Raw genomic sequence first — 20,209 nt, 5'->3', positions numbered from 1 at the left:
TGACAGCTCTTCACTTTCGAGTTGGTGAGGTGTTCCCTTGCCTCACTGCACTTTGGGCCCAGGACAGGCAGCTGCTGCTCTCTGGCCTTTGTCTTAGCATCCCAGAACAGTGCCAGAGCAGGAGGAGGAAACTGAGGCTCAAAGAGGAAAGCACACATAAGCCTGGGTGGTGTTGGGGGTGGCAGTGGGGTGAGGGTGTGGGCAGGATGTCTGTGTGTGGCTGTAGGTCTCCGTGGTTGGATGCTGCAGCCTTCCCTCAGGGTACCCCCGCCCCCCGCCCCCCGCCCCCCGTACCTGCTGTCGTGCTTCTGTGACAGTCATTCCTTGCAGTGCTCCTTCAGATTCCTCATCACCCCAGTGCTCCCAGGGAGACGGAGACCCTCTTTCTGAAAGGGAAATGACTCCTTTCAGCGTGGGAAAAGAAGGGCTGCAGCTCTTCCTGCAGGGCCCTAGTGACTCCTCACTGGGCCTGTCCGCCTCCCGGGGCTGATCTTGTTGGACAGGACAGCAAGACTGGGGCCACTCAGCAGCGGAGGCCCTGGGGTCAGAGGCCTGGGGCAGGGGCCCAGTGAGGAGGGGGAGATCAGGCTCTCCCCTATGTTCTGACTCAAACCCTGGGCAGGCCCCCATTAGCAGGCAGGTCCTGCAACAGCAGTTAGTGACAAAGGCTCAGCCCCAGGGTTGGGATAAACCATGGGCGAGTGCAAGGCTTTAGAACAAACACCTCCCATCAGTTAGTAGGAGTCTGACTGGCACAGTGCCAACTGTCACGAGGAAATCAGGGAAAGATTCTTCCTACCAGAAAGGAGTGAAATGCCACCTGAAGGCCAAAGCTTTCCTTCTTAGTGCCGCTCCTGGGGCGTGGGCTTGGTTGCCTCAGAACCAGCTCTCAGCCAGGGCCGCACAGAGCCCGGCTGACGATAGGTGGATGGGCCCTGCTGGGAGCCTCTGGTATTTTTAAATACCAGCCATTCTCCCTCTCAGCGTGGAGCTGTGCCCGGCCAAGAAGCGGCTCCTTAGGGACCGGTTCCCCGGTTCCTTGACTCCTCGCCTCTGGGCCTCTGCTCTGACAAAGCTGAGTGGAACAGGCAGGACTCCTGCCCACCCCTGCTCCTCCCTGGGGTGTGGGCTCTGGTGGCTGCTTGGTCTTCCAGCACCTTCTTTTGCTGCCTGGGTCTACAGCACTCCTTGGAAGGGAGTGTTTTGTTCCTTATGGATTGAGGTGTGAGCAAAGTGGAAAGAACAGTGGAGGAGGAACCGATAACCATCTTCCGTATTAACAATACAGCATGTGCCTTTCATCTTCTCTTTTTGCACAAAACTCTGCTGCATAAATATATACCTTTCTATAGGCAGGAGCAGGGAGGTTTCCTGTATTCATTGGCAGGGTTTTTACCCAAATGAAAGTCAGTTGCCTCACTCTGGGGTCAGCCACGATGAGGAACCCTGGTGGCATTTTTCTAACAAATGTGACTTTTCTGGCTGAGTCACTCCTTTCAAGGGTTTCGCATTGCTGAGGTTCCTCTCCCCCCTCCCAGCCTCCCAACACTATGTATAGCTCCCGATTATTATCTCAAGCGCCTTTACTAAAGGTAGGGCTTCCTGTTTGGTTGCCATGGACACCATGAAGGCCAAGGCAAGGGCTGCTTGGGAAGGGAAAGGAAGGGTTTGTGTGTGCAGCCTGTAAATAGTCTTAATCATTGTTTTCTCTTGGCAATCCCAGTAACGGTGTAATTATCAACCATTAAGCAGGGTATATAATTGTCTGAGCAACTTGACATTGCTGGCACAGACCTGGTGTGTGTGAGAGGTTTCAGCCACAAAAGCAGATCTATCAAAGTCCAGAGTCTTTCCATAAGGAATTTTCATGATAGCAGTTACAAGGCAGCAGAGAAAAAGCTGTCAGTATTCAGCATCCAGAATTGGAAATGACAGTGCGACTTAGAGAAGTGCCACTGCTGGCCTTTTGGTGCTGCAGGCATATGGAAGACCCGTGGGGTCCCCAAGTCCAGTTGGTGGGAACTTTGTTTCATTGTAGCCCCTTTCTGAAGCTGGACTCAGTCTGTGGACCCTTCGTCAGTTAGGGACAAGTAGGCAAAAGCTTCCTGGACGTCTGCTGGGACGCCGAGCTTTCCGCAATGGCCTCACGAGTGATGCCTCTGAACTGCAAAAGGAAAGTGATGATGAAGTAAGAGGTAGCGCAAACTGAGTCATTTGGGAGCAGGCAAAAGAGGGCTCAGCAAGACATCTGCTTAATGTCAGTTTTAGAAGATGAGCTTCTCCCGAAACACCTTGGTTTCAAACCAATTGATGTTATTTTAGTTGTTACATGGAATCTGTTGCAGAAACAGAATCCAACTGTAAATCCTCCAGGCTTCCCTCCTCCATTTGTCACTTTCATTTATGTTTTATTTTATTTTATGCTTCTTTAGTTAAGAACACCTCATACTTTTCCCCTTGGGATACTTGTTTTTCCAGCTTCTAAGGTTTTCCAGCTGGAAAATGTTTCTTGGAAACAAGAAGTGGGAGGACTGGTGTGGAGGAGTCTGGGTCCAGATTTGGGTCCACGTCTATAGCTGAGTTAGGCACGTTCACCCCACCCCAGCCACTCTCTCCCCATGCACTCTGTGCTCCCCACTCAGCCGTGTACCTTGGAAAGTGGGACCTCATCAGAGGTGGCCCCCATCCCCTCCCCCGCCATGGAAATAGAATGAATAGGGCAGAGCAGACCCCGGGACTCCAGTTGGTGTCAACTGTGATTCAGGACTTGGCACCTCCAAAGGCAAAAGGCTGAGTCATGAGTTTGCTCCCCAGCCTGACCCCATGGAAGCCACACCAGCAGCTGCTCACCCTTTCCTGTCCCACTCTGTCCTCTCCTCACGCCCCCTCGCCTTCCAGCCATTTCTAGGATTCCAGCTAGGACAGCATGAACTCCCACACGCCACAGTTAGCCAGGCCCTTGGCAACTTGTCTCTCACCCAATCTGCACCCCTGCCAGGCCTCAAAGGCACTCTCGGGCTGCGGCCGTGGCCCTGCCAGACTGATAGGCTCATGTGCAGAAAAAGGCCCATCATCCCAGCAGGAACTCGGGGGACAGATGAACACAGCAGGGCGGGGGGATCCTATGGGGCTCCCTTCATTTCTTCTAAAGGCCAAGATTGACCATTAACTGCTGACTAAAGTCTTGAGCTCCTTGTTCTTCCCTCCTTCCCCTCTCAGTCCCATCAGCCCATCCTTTCTCTTGTTCCTCGCTCCTCCTTTATCTCTGTCCCTCTCCTGACCCTTGCTGTCTAGGATGCAGCACAACTTGTTCTCCGTCTCATTCTCTGCTCCAGCTCTAGCTCCCCTGCACCCTCCTCTCATCTTCTCTTCCCTCCCACCCCTGCCCCCCCACACACACACCCTGCAGAGGACCAGTAGACTGGATTTAAGCACGCTGCCGTCCACTCTCTGAAGGTTGCTGATGTCTGACCCGTCTTTATGAGGTTGTCTCTTAATGGAAATGACCAGGTTAGGCTTCGTTATTGGTGACTTCCCTAATTACATCCAGACAATGGATTATCTGAAAGAAAAATAGAGTATCTATTCAAGCTGGAATTAGGGCTTAAGAATGCAGTATCCTCCAGAGAAATATCCACAAGGCCTTGACATCTTTAAGTTGAAAGAAACTGGGAAATGTCATCTGGGCGAACTTCCTGCCTCCATGCAGAAATTTATCTTAATCACATAAAACAGATGGTTCCTTAGATAAAACACTCCAACTTCTAATTAAAAGCCCCCTGCATTCAACCAGCTAGACTGTGGGCCATGGCAAGAACCGTGGAGCATTCCTTCTAGACCCCGGAAATTTGAGGTGGTGGCTGATTGGTTGTTTTGATTAAATTCTCCAAGTGGTACGGTGCGGGGAGACTCCCTCTTTAGGTTTATTGTGTCCCCAGCTCTCAGGGATGATTTAAGTAGTTTTGCCTGGACCCAGGGAGACGAGGGAGAATGGAGCCTGGGGAGAACCCTCTCCATCTGATGTTCCATTTTTAACACGATGATATATCCCTCTTTTTGGGCTTTCAGCCCAAAGTACTTTTGGAACTCCACATAAAGGAGAGGGATGGTGCGCGGTCTGGCCGAGGGGAGAGGGAGCACACATCTTCCCTCTAGGACAGCTTCTTTTAAGCTATTTTTTGCTTTTGGAGGCCTGGCTACATTGATTACAGCTACAAACCAGGATGTCCACCTGCCCAAATCCTTTGAAAATTGGGCACAGAGTCTCCTGCAAGTCACAGAAGCTGAAAAAACATAGCCATCCCCGAACAAAAGAGGAAAATGAGGTCAGAAAAGGAAAGTTCACACAGGCTCAGTTCTTTTCACTTTGTTGTGCTAGAAATGGGAGGCTGACCACTGTACTAACAAACACTGGATTGTTTTAATGGGAACCCTTATGAGAAATGGGGAGAAAGCATTGCCAACTTCAGCCAGGCCGAAACCTCACCCAGGCTCACACTGTTAGCCTGCAGGAGAAGAGAGACGGAGCGGCAAGGAGAGAGGAGGGAACTGGTCTACCCACATGCGACCTCCCCTCAGTTATAGATTATATACCTTTGATAAACGTTCTTTTCCTCTTCTCACACTATCTTTTCCTCTTCTCACACATTCTGTAAGACCCGATGAGCCAAAAATGTTACTGATGGATTCCTTCAATCCCAGACCTCAGATTGCTAAACTGGCTCTATGGCAACTGGAACTACTGTTTGGCATCTGGATTAGATTGTTGGCTGTAATCAGTTCATCATCTCTTGCCGTGAGCGGTCAGGGCAGGGCAGGCCCAGCGTGCAGGAAAAGGCTGATGGTCTCTAACAAGTGTCCCCTCTCAGCAAGGACAGGGCTGGCTGCCACTGCCTGCAGAAGACCCAGTGGAGGGAGTGACTCTCCCTTCCCCAGTGCTCACAGGCCAACAGCACGGTGAAGAGGATTTATTTCATAGAAATCCACTGGGAGAATGTTGGAATGTGCCCCTCTCCCTTCCCTGCTCATTTCCCAGGCAGTCAAGCATGTGCCCAAAGGATTAGGAGAGAGAAAATGAGTCCAGCTCTTCCTGGGGGGCTGGACTGCCTCATCAACTCCCCTTCCCTCTGCTCCCCTGGAACAGACCTACTTATTCTGGAAAATCCTTCAGGGTCTTCTGCAGGTTCACTTAAAATCCTGGTTTTAGGCAGACATGTTGTCTTTAAAATCTGTGCGGGGTGGTAAATTCACGAGCCTCCTGGTGAAAGCAAGAGAGAACTGCTCCCTTGTGCTGAGTCATAGCCTACCTTCAAGTAGGAAGCCCTACTGTGGAGCAGGCACAGCTGTGGAGGGCACACGTTCATGCCAGCCGGGGCTGCCTCTGGGGAGCAATCTTTGGGGAGAAGGTATAGCCCCCTCAGATTATTTTCAGGAAAACTCTGAACCACAGCAGGTGTTCCGTCCATACTCCCATTGGTGCATAGTCTTCCTTCCTCTGGGCCCACTGGTCTAGAGCTGGCAGTGGGGTTGGGACATGCGGGAGGGAGAGAGGGCCTGGGTGCTGGACCCTGTCCTCTGCTGTGCTGCATGCCCTGGCAGGGGACCTGGGAATGACCTATCGGTCGAATTCCCCAAAGCTTCAGCTGTATCTAGCACCCTGCTCCACTGAGAACCGGCTAGCTCTATGAAGACGTAGTCTCCCAGAGGCCAGCTCTGGCGCACAATCCAGGAGGCACAGCAGACCCCTTCATGGGTGGGACATTAGTGTCTTGACAGGTTTTGACAGGGTTTATGGCTCAGTCTTGACCAGCCATAGAGCTCAAGTCCCCATTCCACTCCTGGGAAACCCTGCAGTGGGCACGGGGCACACTGAGTGTCTCACGTCGCCTCTTGATGATGTGTTCTTTCCCCCTGGCCCTCCTGACATCCCCCGACAGGGCGCAGGCTGCACTGCCCTCGTGGTGGCCGTGGTGGCCCGAAAGCTGGAACTCACCAAAGCGGAGAAGCACGTTCACAACTTCATGATGGACACTCAGCTCACCAAACGGGTAAGATGTCACACATCCCCGTCTTAGTGGGGCCTTAAGACCAAGGTAGAAGCCAATCAGAAAGAAAACAGTCCCACGGTTTGGGTTAGGGCCACGCTTTAAAACGGAGTGTCGGGGAAGCCCCAGACATAGGCAAACAGCCTGCACAAAATGGACACAGTGTCTTAGCACATCAGGCGCCTATTAAATCACTGTGCATGGTTCAGGCAACCAAATAATTTTCCTGGTAATTAAATCAATAGTATACAATGGTATAACCCGCCCACTTGCCTAATGGTACCAAATAAATTACCCAGCATGAGACAATGTTTTTGTTTTTGCTCAAATCTTTTCAGGATTCTCATTAGGAAGGGCAGTAGAGAGTCTTAGAACTATATTGGAAATACATCTAAATCTAATCCTATAAAAAATCATTTAAAACAATCATTCCAGTAGAGCCCACATTCCTAAATTATGTTGTTCATCAAAACGTCATCATCCAATTTTCCCCTTTTGAGTTTTCTGGGTAATGTTTCTCACTTGTCCCCTTATGACAGTGGTTAAGGAGGATGAAAAGCTGAAAATATGCAGGGATGGGGAGATCGTTGAGCTGCTAAAAGTCTGACACCCCACTGAATTGTTAGAGGAGAAAAGGCCCATTTAGAAGAGACAGAAACAAGACTTGCAGGATAACAGCAGGCCAAATGAGCAAGGCAGGAGCTGTTTATTTAATGACAGCTTTTATGGAAAATTCTTTAGAACTACAGCCTGAAGGAAGGTCAGTAGTCTGATTTCCTGCAAGACTCTCCTCTTTCTGAGACGAGACAGAATCAGAGCCTGGGGCTGGGGTCTCAGCCTCCATGGTAAGTCGTTTGCATTTAGGGCTGAAGTGGGTTGAGGGATCCACCAGCAACCACATATTGATTTGGGTTTTTGAAAGCTAGAGAAAATATTCAGTGATTAATGTTGGAAGCAGTAAAAATGTGTTAGAAACAGAGACAAAAGCAGGAAGGGAGAACAAAAAGGGAGAGAGAGAGAATGACAAGAGAGCGGTGAGTGAGCTCCTAGGGAAGGCAGTGGGAGAATGTGCAGTTGCCAGGGATTTCGAGTTTCTCGGCAGAATTATTTATGGTGTTTGATTGTTCGGTCTTTGATTACATTTATTGGATTCTTTAAAGAGCCTCCACAGATGTTAAAAGGAACGGGTACAGGCAAATATTCTTACATTGTTGACAGACAAATGGTTGTACTTGGCACATCATGGCCCTGAGCTATCAGCTGTACCCCAAAAAACCATGATTTATAGCATCAAGATGACAGCGATTAAAGGCTGTCACCATGATCAGGCCTGCCGGGTTTCACACGGAACCCGGCAACTCGGCCACTCTCCTTCAGCCTCCTTTAATACTCATGCATAAGTCATGCTGGTATTGAGGAAATTACTAAAGTCATTGCAACACCTAAATGCAAATACACTTGCATCTATTACCTCGAAGCAATTTAGTGATGTTTGGCTGAATGGAAACTACAAGCAGGAATGAGGGGAGAGAGAATTTTTTGCCTCCAAAACCTTCTCAGAAGCTGTTTACCAAGAGCAGAGACATTACCAGTCTCTTGTTTATTGTGGTTTGCTTGTTTAAACCAAGTGTGTTCTTTGTATTTCATGCTATTCCTTTGTCCTCTCCATTTTACACCCAGTAAATCAGATGCTCGAGGAAAAGAAAGCTGAGGAAAAGCCAGCTCCTTCACATGCCAGGAAAATAAACAATTTTTCTGCAATATAATTGTAGAAGAAGATGAGATTGTGCTTGCTAATTTTAATCTTTCAAAAATGATTCTCTAAAATCCTCCTCAAGTCCACTTACTTTTTGAAAAGTAGGACTGAAAATCAAATCAACAAATATTTATTGCTTACCCATGAATGCAAGTTACCTTTTTAATCGAGTAACATTTTACTTTTCTGAGACCACTTAAATCCATTGAAATGTCTCTTTACTGTCTAATATCTTTTCCCAGAGACATAAACACAAAAGAGATGGTTTTTACAGAGAGACAATTTCCAAACTGGCAAGACTGGGACCTCCACAGGTTCTTTTACATAACCTTCACTGAAATGAAACTGGATGCATAGCCTGCTCTGGTTCGAGCTCACTTTGACCTGCTCGCCTGAGAAGCCCACCTTTGTTCTCTGGGGATGCCTGGTCTGTCTTCTGTCCTCTCTAGATGGCTCATCGTGTCCAGCTGGAGTGGCTGAAGGGTCAACGAGATGCTAATCTCAGTCTATTCATAAGATCTCAGTGAATTCTTGGGGAAAGATTATGCCCATTGTGGCTTAATTGCAAACCTCTCTGGAGTAGACAATTAGCAGATTGAACGGTTAAAAGCAATCTCTTACCAGTGTGTGCAAGCTTGATTCTTCAAACACCTAAGCAAAAAGGAAAAAGGAATTGTAGCCTATTAGATCATAAAAATACTCAGAGTGCTCTAGTGTTTATTCATCCTACCTGTGCTGCTATAAAGGCTGCAGCCCAGCCTTTGTCGTTAGAGCCAGCACCATTTCTGCCCATTTGTGCGGAGGGAAGAGGGTCTGGGTGACAACTCAGTCTCTGGTTTTCCCGAACCCCATGGTTTGTCATCTTTCACTTGTATAATTTATCGTCATTTCTATGTTTAATGTGATCAGATCTTCCCACGCTGACTTTGCAGCGTCACTGCCATTGTTATTCTATAATTATAACTTACTGCTAGCCTCTGGGCCACTAGATAATATATAAGGAAATGACGTACAGAGGGACTGTAAAGAAGGTGCTAGAGCCCCATCTCTCTGGCACCGCAGTGCTCCATGGCCCCATCTTTCTGTTTTATGTAACTAAACGTGTCCACCACAGAGGTCACTCCCTGGGTGCCACACCCTGTGCTCTGGGGACACCAAGACGGGTAAGAGGTGGTCCTTGCCCTCACACTTAACCTCTGGTGGCTGATTGCCCTCAGAGAGCACTCCCCTTTATAAAAGGCAGGGTGGGCTGCCGTGGACACACTGGGCTTAAGATGTACCGTGGACGGATTTCTGTTCACTGCACATGTTCTCCACGTCGGACCACGGTGAGCAAAACCTTCAGACAGCTTGATGGGTGTGTGCACCTGGCTCAGGGTCGTCTCTCCTCCTTGCTGCAGGGGTTTCTTGCCACAAATACCTCATCTAAGTACACTTCCCCACGAAATCAATGAGTAAGACCGAAACCAAACCCATAACTTCCCTGAACTAGTTCTTTCTCCTAACTTCCCTGGTCTGCTAATGACATCACTGTTCTTCCAGTCTCCAGGCCTAAAGAGGTAGCACTATTTCTGACTCCTCTATGCCCTGGATCTCTGGGTCTGAGCAGTTTCTGAGCCTGATTCGACCTTGCCGTGGCTATTCACGTACGCCGGCCTCTCCAAGGCCTCTGCCCTGCCATACTTAAAGCTGCTATCTTCTCAGTCTTGCCCCGTCAAAACCGTTAGCCGCCTGCTCTCCTCACCTGGGCCTCCCTCAGCCCCGTCTTTCTGCACTTTGCTTCCCCATGGATGGCCTTAGGCTCTAACACTCAGCTCTGAACATATCACAGCCCCCTTTAAGTAGCTCCCTCTGCAGTATCTCCTCAATGATGCTAGAGAAAACCTTCCTTTAATTATGAGTATAAATCAAAGTTTTATCATACTCCTGCTAGTAGAAAAAATTTTTTTTCAGCAGGTTAATTCAAAGATTACTCTCAGGAGGGGTATTTTATAGGAAAAAATGTAGTCATTGTTATGCCAGACAGAGAAAGTCTGGCTAAAGGACACGAGACTGCTGGCCAGCAGCGGGCCCCGTTCTCCCACCCTGTGTGTGACGGACACCTCCAGTCACAGATCTGAAGACAGGGCTGGCCCGCAGGTTCTCTGATAGTGATGCTTGTCAGCTAGTCTAGATTCAACCTTGTAGCTCCTTGAAGTTACAGTCATGAGCCACACAACGATGGACCACGTATGCCACGGTGGTCCCCTAAGATTATAATGGCGCTGAAAATTCCTATTGCCTAGTGATTTGTGTTACAGTTGCCTACAGTATTCAGTACAGTAACATGCTGTGCAAATTTGTAGCCTAGGAACAATAGGCTGTACCTCATAGCCTAGGTGTGGAGTAGGCTAACCCATCTAGGTTTGGGTAAGTCTACTCTATGATATTTGCATGACAACAAAATCACCTCATGACGCATTTCTCAGAACATGTCCCCGTTGTTAAGTGACATTTGACTATATAAGTCACACCTACAGGCTGGGCCTGATCTGGCTTCTTCCCTTCCCCACCCCCCAAAATCTAAGCATAACACTTTTCCCTGGGAAGGGTTCTGGCAGCATAATGGGCATACTAATGATTTCTTCCCTGGGGTTTCCACTAATGGGGTTCCTGGAATTACTTTCCCAGGGCTCCTGTGGCTGCTGGAGGCATGGGATGCCCAAGAAGGATGCTCCTTTCATCCACCTTGTACCTCTGGCCCGAATATTCCTCCTGCAACCCACAGCCCCTCTGTATTACCAAGTGGCAGGTTTCCTTGGCAGGGAGGTGGCCAGGGCAAGCCCTTGACATGGGATGCTATGGTCAAGAGCTCGGGGAACAGATTTGTGTGTTCTGTTATATGTTTTCTTTTGTTGGGGATCAGGGAGATGAAAGGGAAAGAAGCTGACATTTGCTGGGAGTGGGGAAGGGAGAATATTAATAAAGATACCATGAATTGGGGCACACTGCCTCCGGGCTCCGTGCTAAGTGTTGTAAGTGTATTCTCATTTAATCAACACAGTAATCCCATTTCACAGATCAGGAGCACTTGCATCACTCTCTAGCCCTGTACCCTGCTTTTTTTTTAAGCACTTATTACCTGATACTATATTACAAACTACTTACTGTCTCCTGTGCAAGATTATAGGTTGATGAAGGCAGAAATGTTACTGGTTTTTTCACCTCAGTGTTGTCACATCCTAGAACAATGTCCCATGGTAGGTGCTCATTAAGTAGTCCTTGAATGGATGAATAAGGAAAGTGAGTGTCAGAGAGTTCAGTAATGGGCCCCAGGTCCACCTCAGAATTCCATCTACTTATCAGGTTTCTCTGAAGGTTAATGAAACAATGCAGACATAAGTGTTTAACACAGAGCCTGGCACATAGTAAGCGCTCTGTAATTGTTACCTGTCACTATTATTTGCAGGATCTTGGTCAGACCACTTTCTTTCCCAGGCCCATTAGTCTTAGAACCCTTCCTAAAGTACGTAGGTCACAGAGCCCATTCTCTGGCTCCAATCAGAGTGAAAGCAATTTTTTTTTGGTAGAGTTTATGGACCCACAGAAAACAATCAGCCCATATGCTTTTGGGTTTTGGAGGCAGGACAGCAGGCCTTCCATGCACAAAGGGTCCTCTCCTAACCATCCCCAAACTCATCCCATCATGGCAAGCCTTGAGCAATACTTCCCAGTTTGCTGCTTCCATCTCAAGCCCTGCCCCCATTAGCCCTGCACCCTGGGAGCATCTTTTGGTCCTGGTGCCCCTGCCCACTGGGAGAGCTCAGAGGGTAGCCAAGCCCCCATCAGGGAAGGGTGCATGGAGCCCTTTGGAGGTTCAGCAGATCCGAGGAGAGGCACACGACCTTCACCTGCTCCGCATCCCAACAATGCTCAAAGAAGCAATCAGCCAGGTGAATTGGAGGAAGACCCTGGCTGTGATAGCATTTACTGTCCACCTGGGAAAGCACAATGCAGTTAAAAGCCTATTTGTTTTTCTCTTGCAGATATTGATCTACTTAGCTTTGTGCCAGGCTGTTTGCTGGCAATTAATTTCAGAGTCAGCACAAGAGCTTGCAGTTAACATCACTCTCCCGAATGCGCAGGGGCCTCCCGTTCAAACCCGTAAAGATGATGTGACTGCCTCTCTCAGCTACACTGTGCTGCGCATTCAGGATCTTACATTTGGGCTGAAGATAAGCGCAGGACCTGGACTCCATGTTCTGTCACATTGCTAAGTGAGGGCCATGATGATGTAAAAAAAAAAAATTCTAATGTCCTTTCCAATCCCTTGATCCTGGAAAACAGGAAATGATTTTGTGTAAAGATGAAATCTATTCAGGTCCTTCCTTCGGACCACATGAAAACCTTATGCTCTTCCTGGACCTGGCTCTTCTTTTGACTTTGCCATTAGCTAGCTGTGTGCTTCTGGCACTCACATCCCATTTCTAAAGCGGTTTCCTCAGACTGGAAATGGGAGGTTTGAGCCAGATGATAATAATTAATATGTGCAAGGTGCTTTACATTTCATATAGCACTCAGACACACATTGACTCAGTTCGCCATTTCTGGTCTTGGTCTGTGTCTCAGTTTGTTCATCTGTAAAATACGGATACTATTAGTACCTGCCCAGGAAGGTTGTTGTGAGGATTAATTGAGTGGATACCCATGAACTGCTCAGACCTGAGCCTGGCACCGGCTATATGTTAGCTGTTGCCCTCAGCACCATCCATACCATCTTCACTGGCTCATTTGGGCCTCATAGCAACCCTTAAAGTAAGGATTTATTTTTCCCATTTTATAGATAATTAAGCATTTGCTCCTAAACTGCTTCATCATTGGCAGAACAGGGATTCACCTGAAGGCTTTGTAATTTCTTTGAGACTTTCCTTGGAGGCTAAGTCCCTGGGGAAACTGAAGAAATTATGTGTCAAATTGTCCCTTCTCCCTACAAAAGGACAGCAGTAATACGTGCTCTGCAGAGAGAAAGGCTTCCCTTGATGTCACCTCTTCTGCCAGGAGGCCACTGTCCACTCTAACCCCTGAGAAGACCCAGAACCTCTCTCTCCTCTGCCTCCCCCCTCCTCTCCTGGGCACCCACCATCTCCAGCTTCTACTCACTTCCACCTGCTTCCTTTCAGGCAAGAAAGTACCAGAGGCGGGCAATTAAGTCATTTTAAACCATTTTCACAGTGGATTTTTACTGAACAAAAAAGCAATATTTATGTCCCTTAGACATTTCTGAGAAGACTTAGCTGTTCTTTTAAAAACATCACTTCAGCGCCAATGAAAAATATAATCCAGCCTTAGTAATAAATTTTTAAAACATACACACACAAAAGTTATCAGCCTGCAAAACAATGTTTCCTTGCCTTCCCACATGTCTCAGTATTTTAACAACGTCCCATCTGTTGATGTCGGCCTGAAGAAGCAGGTCTATATTCTCCAATTTTATTAAAACCCTTTCTGGCTGGAGGCCTGATTCCTACGAGGCTGGCCTATGCACTTCCGGGCCCCAGGCCTGTGGCCCCGGGCCAGTTTGCATGGCTGACAGAAATGGGGATGGTTAATCAAAAATCTGTTTAGCTTGTGCTTAATAAGGAATGTTTTCTCTTGCTCTTGGTACTAATTGCTGAAGATGTCTGTGTTTGGATTAAAACTTTGTCCCCTGCCATCTGGATGTCATTGATATGTCTCAGCTCAGTCGTGAGCCTGGTGATATCAGTGGTTTCCATGTCAACAGATGACAGCGTCATATGTTGAAACGTGTGATTGCAGTGCGCAGCCAAAGAGCCAGCCTTGGAAAAGAGGCAGCTCCGGTTTCACACCTAAATATCTTCGCTGATTTTCAGGCATTGCTTTGAAATTCTTTCCATTTTGTGACAATTACATTTACATGTAAAATTGCAGTGTACACGTTTTTGGCCGTTTGGGAAAGGAAACAATGGACTTGTTGATACCTATAGTTCCAGTCGGTGGGAAAGACATTTTCTCAAAGAGGCCTTTTTAAATCTCCAGCTGATGGGAAATCTGTTCATTCTCTGAATCCAAGGAATGTACCACATCTATTAAATGGCAATCTCAGGTAGCGTGTGGAAGCCTGCATGTGAGGGCGGCAAAGGCATGTATTTATCTATTTGAAGGGTACCCTGGGCCTCTAGGTCTTGCTAATGCAGACTGTCTAAATATAGCCGCAGCAACAGCAGTCAAGAGGCAGCACCGAAATAATTAAGAAAAAAAAACACCCCTCAACTTCGAGCTCTGGTCTACAGTGTCGAGTACAGGATTAATAAGAGATGAATTTTAATCACTTTTCTAAGAGTTCTATAATTTTGATTAAGAAAATAGATCTCAGCAGAATCATTTCCTTATGAGGTAGACCGCAGCAGCAAACACAAAATGTGTATTCTCTGAACCTAGGAAAATGAAGCTGATAGCAGCCGCTTTATTTATTTTCCCTTAGATCAAGAATGCTGCAGCCAACGTCCTTCGGGAAACGTGGCTAATCTATAAACACACAAAGCTGCTAAAGAAGATTGACCATGCCAAAGTCAGGAAACACCAGAGGAAGTTCCTCCAAGCTATCCACCAGTGAGTATGCCAGAGCGCTTCAGCCGTCAGATGACCAGATTAGGAGTGGCGGGCCCCCTCGGCTCTGCCAGTATCTTCTCATATGCTTAGGAGGCACAGAAGAAATCCATTTTGTTCCCCTGAACTGGGCCCAAATCAGTCTGTTCATTCACTTTCCTGCACCTGTCACAAGCTAGGCATTGGGCAGGCTGCTATGGAAGGTAAAAATTAGAGTAAAAGCCTCTCGGGCTCTCTCAACCCATGCACGCACGCACGCGTGCGCGCGCACACACACACACACACACACACACACACATACACTTTGCACACACACACAGACACATACACTGTACACACACACACACACACACACACACACAAACCCCATGCATCACAACTCAAAACAAACTGTGGCTGCTGCTTTCTGTGATGGAGGAATTTTTTTTTAATAAAAAAAGCATAGTGGAAAAGCAAACGATGAAAACATTTATTCTGACCTGGAGGTTTGGGAGAACCCTAAAAAGTGGAGGATATGGCATTCCAGGTAGAAGGCACAGCCTAGAAAAAGGCATAGAAACAGGGAAAAGATCTGGGAATGGCAAGGAGACTGAAGTGACCAAAGGTGAGCGTTCACAGGGACAAGAGTTTGCTCTCCTGCCAGCCCCTCATTCTAGTCAGTTGTTGCCCATATTCAATGTCCCCATGCTGGGTTCCAAGTCAGAGGAATGGATCGGGCTGTGGAATCTGCTGGCTGGGCTAACCCTTAACGTGCACATGAAGGGCTTGCCTGTTACAACTCTCCCCCACAGACTGAGGCGTGTCAAGATGGAGCAGAGGAAGCTGAGTGACCAAGCCAACACCCTGGTGGACCTTTCCAAGGTGAGTGGCCGAATGCGAAGACATCCTGAAGGTTCGCAGGTGCCGGCATGTGGACTCCTCCGGCGTACCTGTGAGACCCGGCTATGTTCACGCCAGACAGTACAGGGCTAGGAAGATAGAGAACAATTTCTCCTTGGTTCAAAAATGACCTAGGTTCAAATTTTTGACATTCACAATCTACCAGTGTGTCTTGTATTTTAAAAACGTGGCATTTTTTCTTAAGTTAAACAGCTCAGGTTTGTCTTTGTTTGGAATTAATTAGCTGACCTACTTAAACCTGTAAGTGTTTTGTTTTACTAGCTGCGCACGGAGGGGCCCCTAAGGGACGAGCTCGGGTTTGCACAGGGGGGAAGCACATTAGTGAGGACCAAACAGTGGTGACGGCCGTGCTGACTGCCCAGGACACACCTGAGAAGATACTTCCAGTTTGCAGGTGTAATTGGAAATCCATTTAACTGAATCCAATTCTTGCCACCCAGTTTTTCTGGGCCCAAATTGGTGTGTGTGTGGGTGCATTTCTTTATTTCTCAAGAGGCAGGTGGCCTACCATGAACATGAAGATACTGACAAAGACAGCCCTCCTTTGAGAACCCTGGGGCTTGAGGCTTGACTTCTCGCTGTCAGTCTGTGTTCCTGCACTGAGCTGCCACAAATGCTGTAAAGAAACTTGCTCCTCTTGCACGTCACCCAAGTGAGAGAACCAAAGGCCACGCTGTTGGCAGAGCTGAGAGTAGGTGCCCCTGAAGAAAGGGCTTTCCCCTCCACAGCCCCCCTCCTCATTGCCTCTTGATAGAAATTATATATCAAGCGTACAGCCAGGGCCAGGCTGACAGAACATTCCAGCACATGTCAATTATCATAATGGAAACCGTTCTCTGAGTAAGCAAGAGAAACTCCCTCAGGCAGATTAAGCGCCCTTTGAAAAGAGGGTGCAATCAGAGAAATTACTGGTTGTGGGGCCACGTACCGGCACCCTGCTCGATACAGGGATCAAGCCAAAGAAAGGGCCTCCCAAGCCCGTGAGGACTGCAGTCAGGGAATAATTGGCTTGGCACAGTGAGGAAGAAGCCCACAGGCCTGTGTGCTGCAGAGGAGGCGTTCAGGTGGAGGACAGGGTTCCTGCGGGCCTGGGCGTGGGTCGGACGTGAACAGAACGTGAGCGCACAGAGAGAGCTCCCTGGGGGCTCGGGTGTGCTGCTTAATACTTTTGGGTTCCAGTATCAGAAACCCACAGGACCAAGGTTTAAAAATGGAGGAATTTATTCTAAGGATATTAGGGAGTCTCATTCTAGGCAGAACCTCAAAGCAGGCAGGTGGTCAGACATCAGGAAGGAGCTGGCTAGATAGAACCAGGCCTGGGAGCCCTCACGACCCAGAAGGTATTCTCTCACCATCTCTTCCTTCTCCAGCTGTTCAAGTGCCTGCTTCCATCCTCTCTTTCCTTCCTCCTTCTCTTTCTCGCTCCCTCTCCCTCCTCCCCCCCACCACACACCTCCTGTCTCCATGGCAGATGATGACAGGCCTCAATGCTGAGAGCGTGTGTTACAGTTTTAACCACAGGGAATTGGCCACCTATTGGCCTTAATTCCAAATTCTCAGAAGAGATGAGATGATTGGCCAGGGTGGGCCATGTGTCCACCCGTGGGCCAATCAGCTGTGGCCAGGAAGAGGGTCAAATAGAGTATACATGGCTGTAAGCTTCAGAAATGGCCCAACAAGATGCCCCAAGATGTGTCTCCTGTGAGTAGCAATGTTTCCTGTCCCACCTCTTATCCGGCAGGACACACTGTGACTGATACTCCCTGGGGACATCAGCAAACCTGACTTTCAAGGCTGCATTTCAGCAGTGCCACCCATAGCCCCTTGGAGAGATGGGGCCCAGCAGAGCAGACTGGGTGAAGCAGAAACCACAGTTGGGAAAGACACTCTTGTGAATGGGGTGGGGGAACAGAGCCATAAGTCACCTGGGAGCGAGTTACCTGGAAAGAAAGAGTGTGCAGGAGAGAGGGTAAGGGAAGGTCCCGCAGAGCCCAGTGGGGGCCATGGCATGAGATCTGGGGAGGAGGGGACTCTGACATTCGTCCAGTCTTTGTCTTTTCCTCCCAGGAGACTCAGCCAAGGTCCTGGCAGCAGCTCAGTGTACTTCACATTGGTCCACACCCCCCTGGCATCCTGTCACCAAGCAACAGGGCAGATGATAATGCCGTGCTCCCTCCCTTTCCCTTCTTTGTGCTTCCCCCTCCCAGCCCATCCCTGCCCTTTGGTCCTCTCTAGATTAAGAATGTGGCATGTGGCCTCCAGATATTATTTTCTGTGTTGAATAGCTATCTTATGGGGTGACAGCTGGGGACGCTTGGTCTCTTTACTGGAGTGCTTCAATTTCTTCAATTGAAGTGTAAAAATAATTCCTACCATCTGAGGCTCAGGTGATCAAATAAGATAATATCTGCGAAAATGCTTTGTAAACTATAAAGGGTTTGCAAATGGTAGCTCTGATTATGAATATAGATGAGGAAACCAAGATCCAAGGGAACAAAGTGACCATCTCAAGGCCGGGCAGTTGGTGAGCACCAGCCCTGGGCCACAACGCAGAGGCTGGACACGGGTCCAGAGCTCAGCAGGGTGCCCCTGCAGGCAAATAAATGTGCGATTTTGTACATTCTGGGAAGAACGGGCACCTTGAGGAGGTTCTGGGAGTGCTGAGGAAGGAAGCACTTTGCCTTCTAAAGTGCCTCTCTGAGGGCGGCTGGGGCCGTCTTCTGCCACCTCCACGCCTCCTCCTCCTGCTGCCCCAGTGAGTTTCCCTGTGGGTGTGGATCCCCTGGGGACGTGTCACTACACTTTCAGTCTCCCCCTCCCTCCTCTCCACTCTGGCTTCACTTTTGCCACCTTCTTCTACTCCTCTTTTTTTTCCTCTCACCTGATTTCCTGCTCTTTTGGCCCCTGAGGCACAAGTGGTTTCCACGGCTTCCTGGAGTAACTTGAAATTTCAGGTGAAGTAGGATCAGGGTGTCACTGGCAGATGGCCAGAAGCTCAAAGAGCCACAGTATCTCAGGGGGCGACCCAGCTACCACCAACCTGGCCCTCTGCCATCCATTCCTGAATGCCTGGGAGTGTGAAGACTCCGTGAATCTTGCCCCCGAGTGTGAGGTACAGAGCCAGGGTGGCATTTGTTAATTTGCTGGGAGGAATATGGCTGTGGCATAGACCAGGACCCTGCAGACCAGCAGGGGCTGTGGGGTGTGGGGGAGGAGCCCTGTGAGGCCGGGTTGAGTGCAGGAGTGTGACACCTGCCCCGCGTCAGGGGAGCACGACGGGTCAGAGGGAGAGTATGAACCCTGAGTGTCAACAAAGAGCTCAGCTGGGTGGAACAGCACTTCAGGGATGTCCTAAAGTGAGGCGTTGTGGACCCGGCAGGGGAAGGGCCACACCTCAGCGAGGCAGCTCCCTTCGTTAATGACATGTCACATTCTGGCCGCTGTGTTGAAGTGGGAGGTGGGGGGTGCCCCGTAACTCATAACTATGTGTAGTTATTATTAACTCCAATCTTATAAAGAAACCGACGTTGAGAGAGGTCGGGTGGCCTGACAGAGGGCACATTGTTAGTGAGCTGCACACTTGTACTTGAACCCTGGCCTACTAATTATAAATCTATTGCACTGTCCGTTCTCCATGGTGTCTTCTCTTGAATTACGAGATGCCAGCAGCCATGTGAGTTGAGAGGTCGGGTCCCTGTAAGAACATGAAGACAGTTTAGAGACTCACTCTACTTAAGAAAAAAGGGCTGTTTCTTTTCCTTTGTACATATTTTCTAATACAGTGTTACAATTAAAACTCATTATTTTTATAATAAGAAAAAAATGTGCCACCACAGCCCCCCCATCTGCGGGAAAGTGAACTGTGTCGTTTCCGTGGCCAGACCAGACGCAGCTGTGGAAGGTGCCCCTGGTGTGACGTGGAGGGGACTTCACTCTCCTAGTGCAGGTACCTGCGTGATGACCAGCTGTCTCCCTGCCTCTCAGCGCTCCCTCTCTCCACACAGATGCAGAATGTCATGTACGACTTAATCACGGAACTCAATGATCGGAGTGAAGACCTGGAGAAGCAGATTGGCAGCCTGGAGTCCAAGCTGGAGCATCTCACCGCCAGCTTCAACTCCCTGCCGCTGCTCATCGCCGACACCCTGCGCCAGCAGCAACAGCAGCTCCTGTCTGCCATCCTCGAGGCCCGGGGCGTCAGCGTGGCGGTGGGCACCACCCACACCCCGCACTCCGATAGCCCGATTGGGGTCAGCTCCACCTCCTTCCCGACCCCATACACAAGTTCAAGCAGTTGCTAAATAAAACTCCCCACTCCAGAAGCGTTACCCATAGGTCTTAAGATGCAAATCAGCTCTCCTGGTCACTTTGCCATCAAGAAACTCTCAGACCAGGGAACAGAAAGAAGAGAGACCGGGCTAATTAACTAACTCATGTTCATCCAGTGTGCTTGGTTTGATATGCCTTGAAACCAGAAATCTAATCTCTGTTTAGGTGCCTCTACTTGGGAGCGGGAAGAGGAGATGACAGGAAGCGACGCCTCTGGCAGGGCCCTTGCTGCAGAGTTGGTGGAGAACAGAAATCCACGCTCAATCTCAGGTCTTCACGTGGGGGGTTGGGGGGCAGGTGCACTGGAGCAGCCAACAGTGAAGCCAGCCCTGAAGAGGGGCCCGTGGGGATGGGGGGGTCGTGTCAGGCTTGGGGGATGGGTTCCTCACCACTGGGGTCCTGGAGCACACCTCTCTCCTTTCCTTTTGTCTAAGGAAGGCTTCTGGGTGACAAAAGTAAAAGAGAGCTGCCCACAACTTGCCAAACCAGACATACCCAATTTAGACTGAAAAAAAAAACCCACAGACAAATAAAAAGCCAGATTTTTCATCCAATGTTAATACCCATATAAACC

General features: G+C 48.9%; 1 protein-coding gene across 2 annotated transcripts in view; it reads left to right on the top strand.

Moving 5' to 3' along the window:
- Window positions 1-19,634, top strand: part of KCNN3 (potassium calcium-activated channel subfamily N member 3) — a 149,135-nt gene extending 129,501 nt beyond the window's left edge. For both annotated transcript variants that reach the window (XM_045545213.1, XM_045545214.1), the window contains 4 exons: window positions 5,937-6,047; window positions 14,282-14,409; window positions 15,198-15,267; window positions 19,311-19,634. In XM_045545213.1, coding sequence (XP_045401169.1) covers window positions 5,937-6,047; window positions 14,282-14,409; window positions 15,198-15,267; window positions 19,311-19,607 — 606 coding nt within the window. In that variant the 3' untranslated portion in view covers window positions 19,608-19,634. The remainder of the gene's footprint in view (window positions 1-5,936; window positions 6,048-14,281; window positions 14,410-15,197; window positions 15,268-19,310) is intronic.
- The last annotated feature ends 575 nt before the right edge of the window (window positions 19,635-20,209 follow it).

Source organism: Lemur catta, chromosome 3, assembly GCF_020740605.2.
Source record: "Lemur catta isolate mLemCat1 chromosome 3, mLemCat1.pri, whole genome shotgun sequence".
Classification (NCBI taxonomy): domain Eukaryota; kingdom Metazoa; phylum Chordata; class Mammalia; order Primates; family Lemuridae; genus Lemur; species Lemur catta.
Note: the sequence above shows the minus strand (reverse complement) of the source record. Positions and strands in the feature narration are given on the sequence as shown.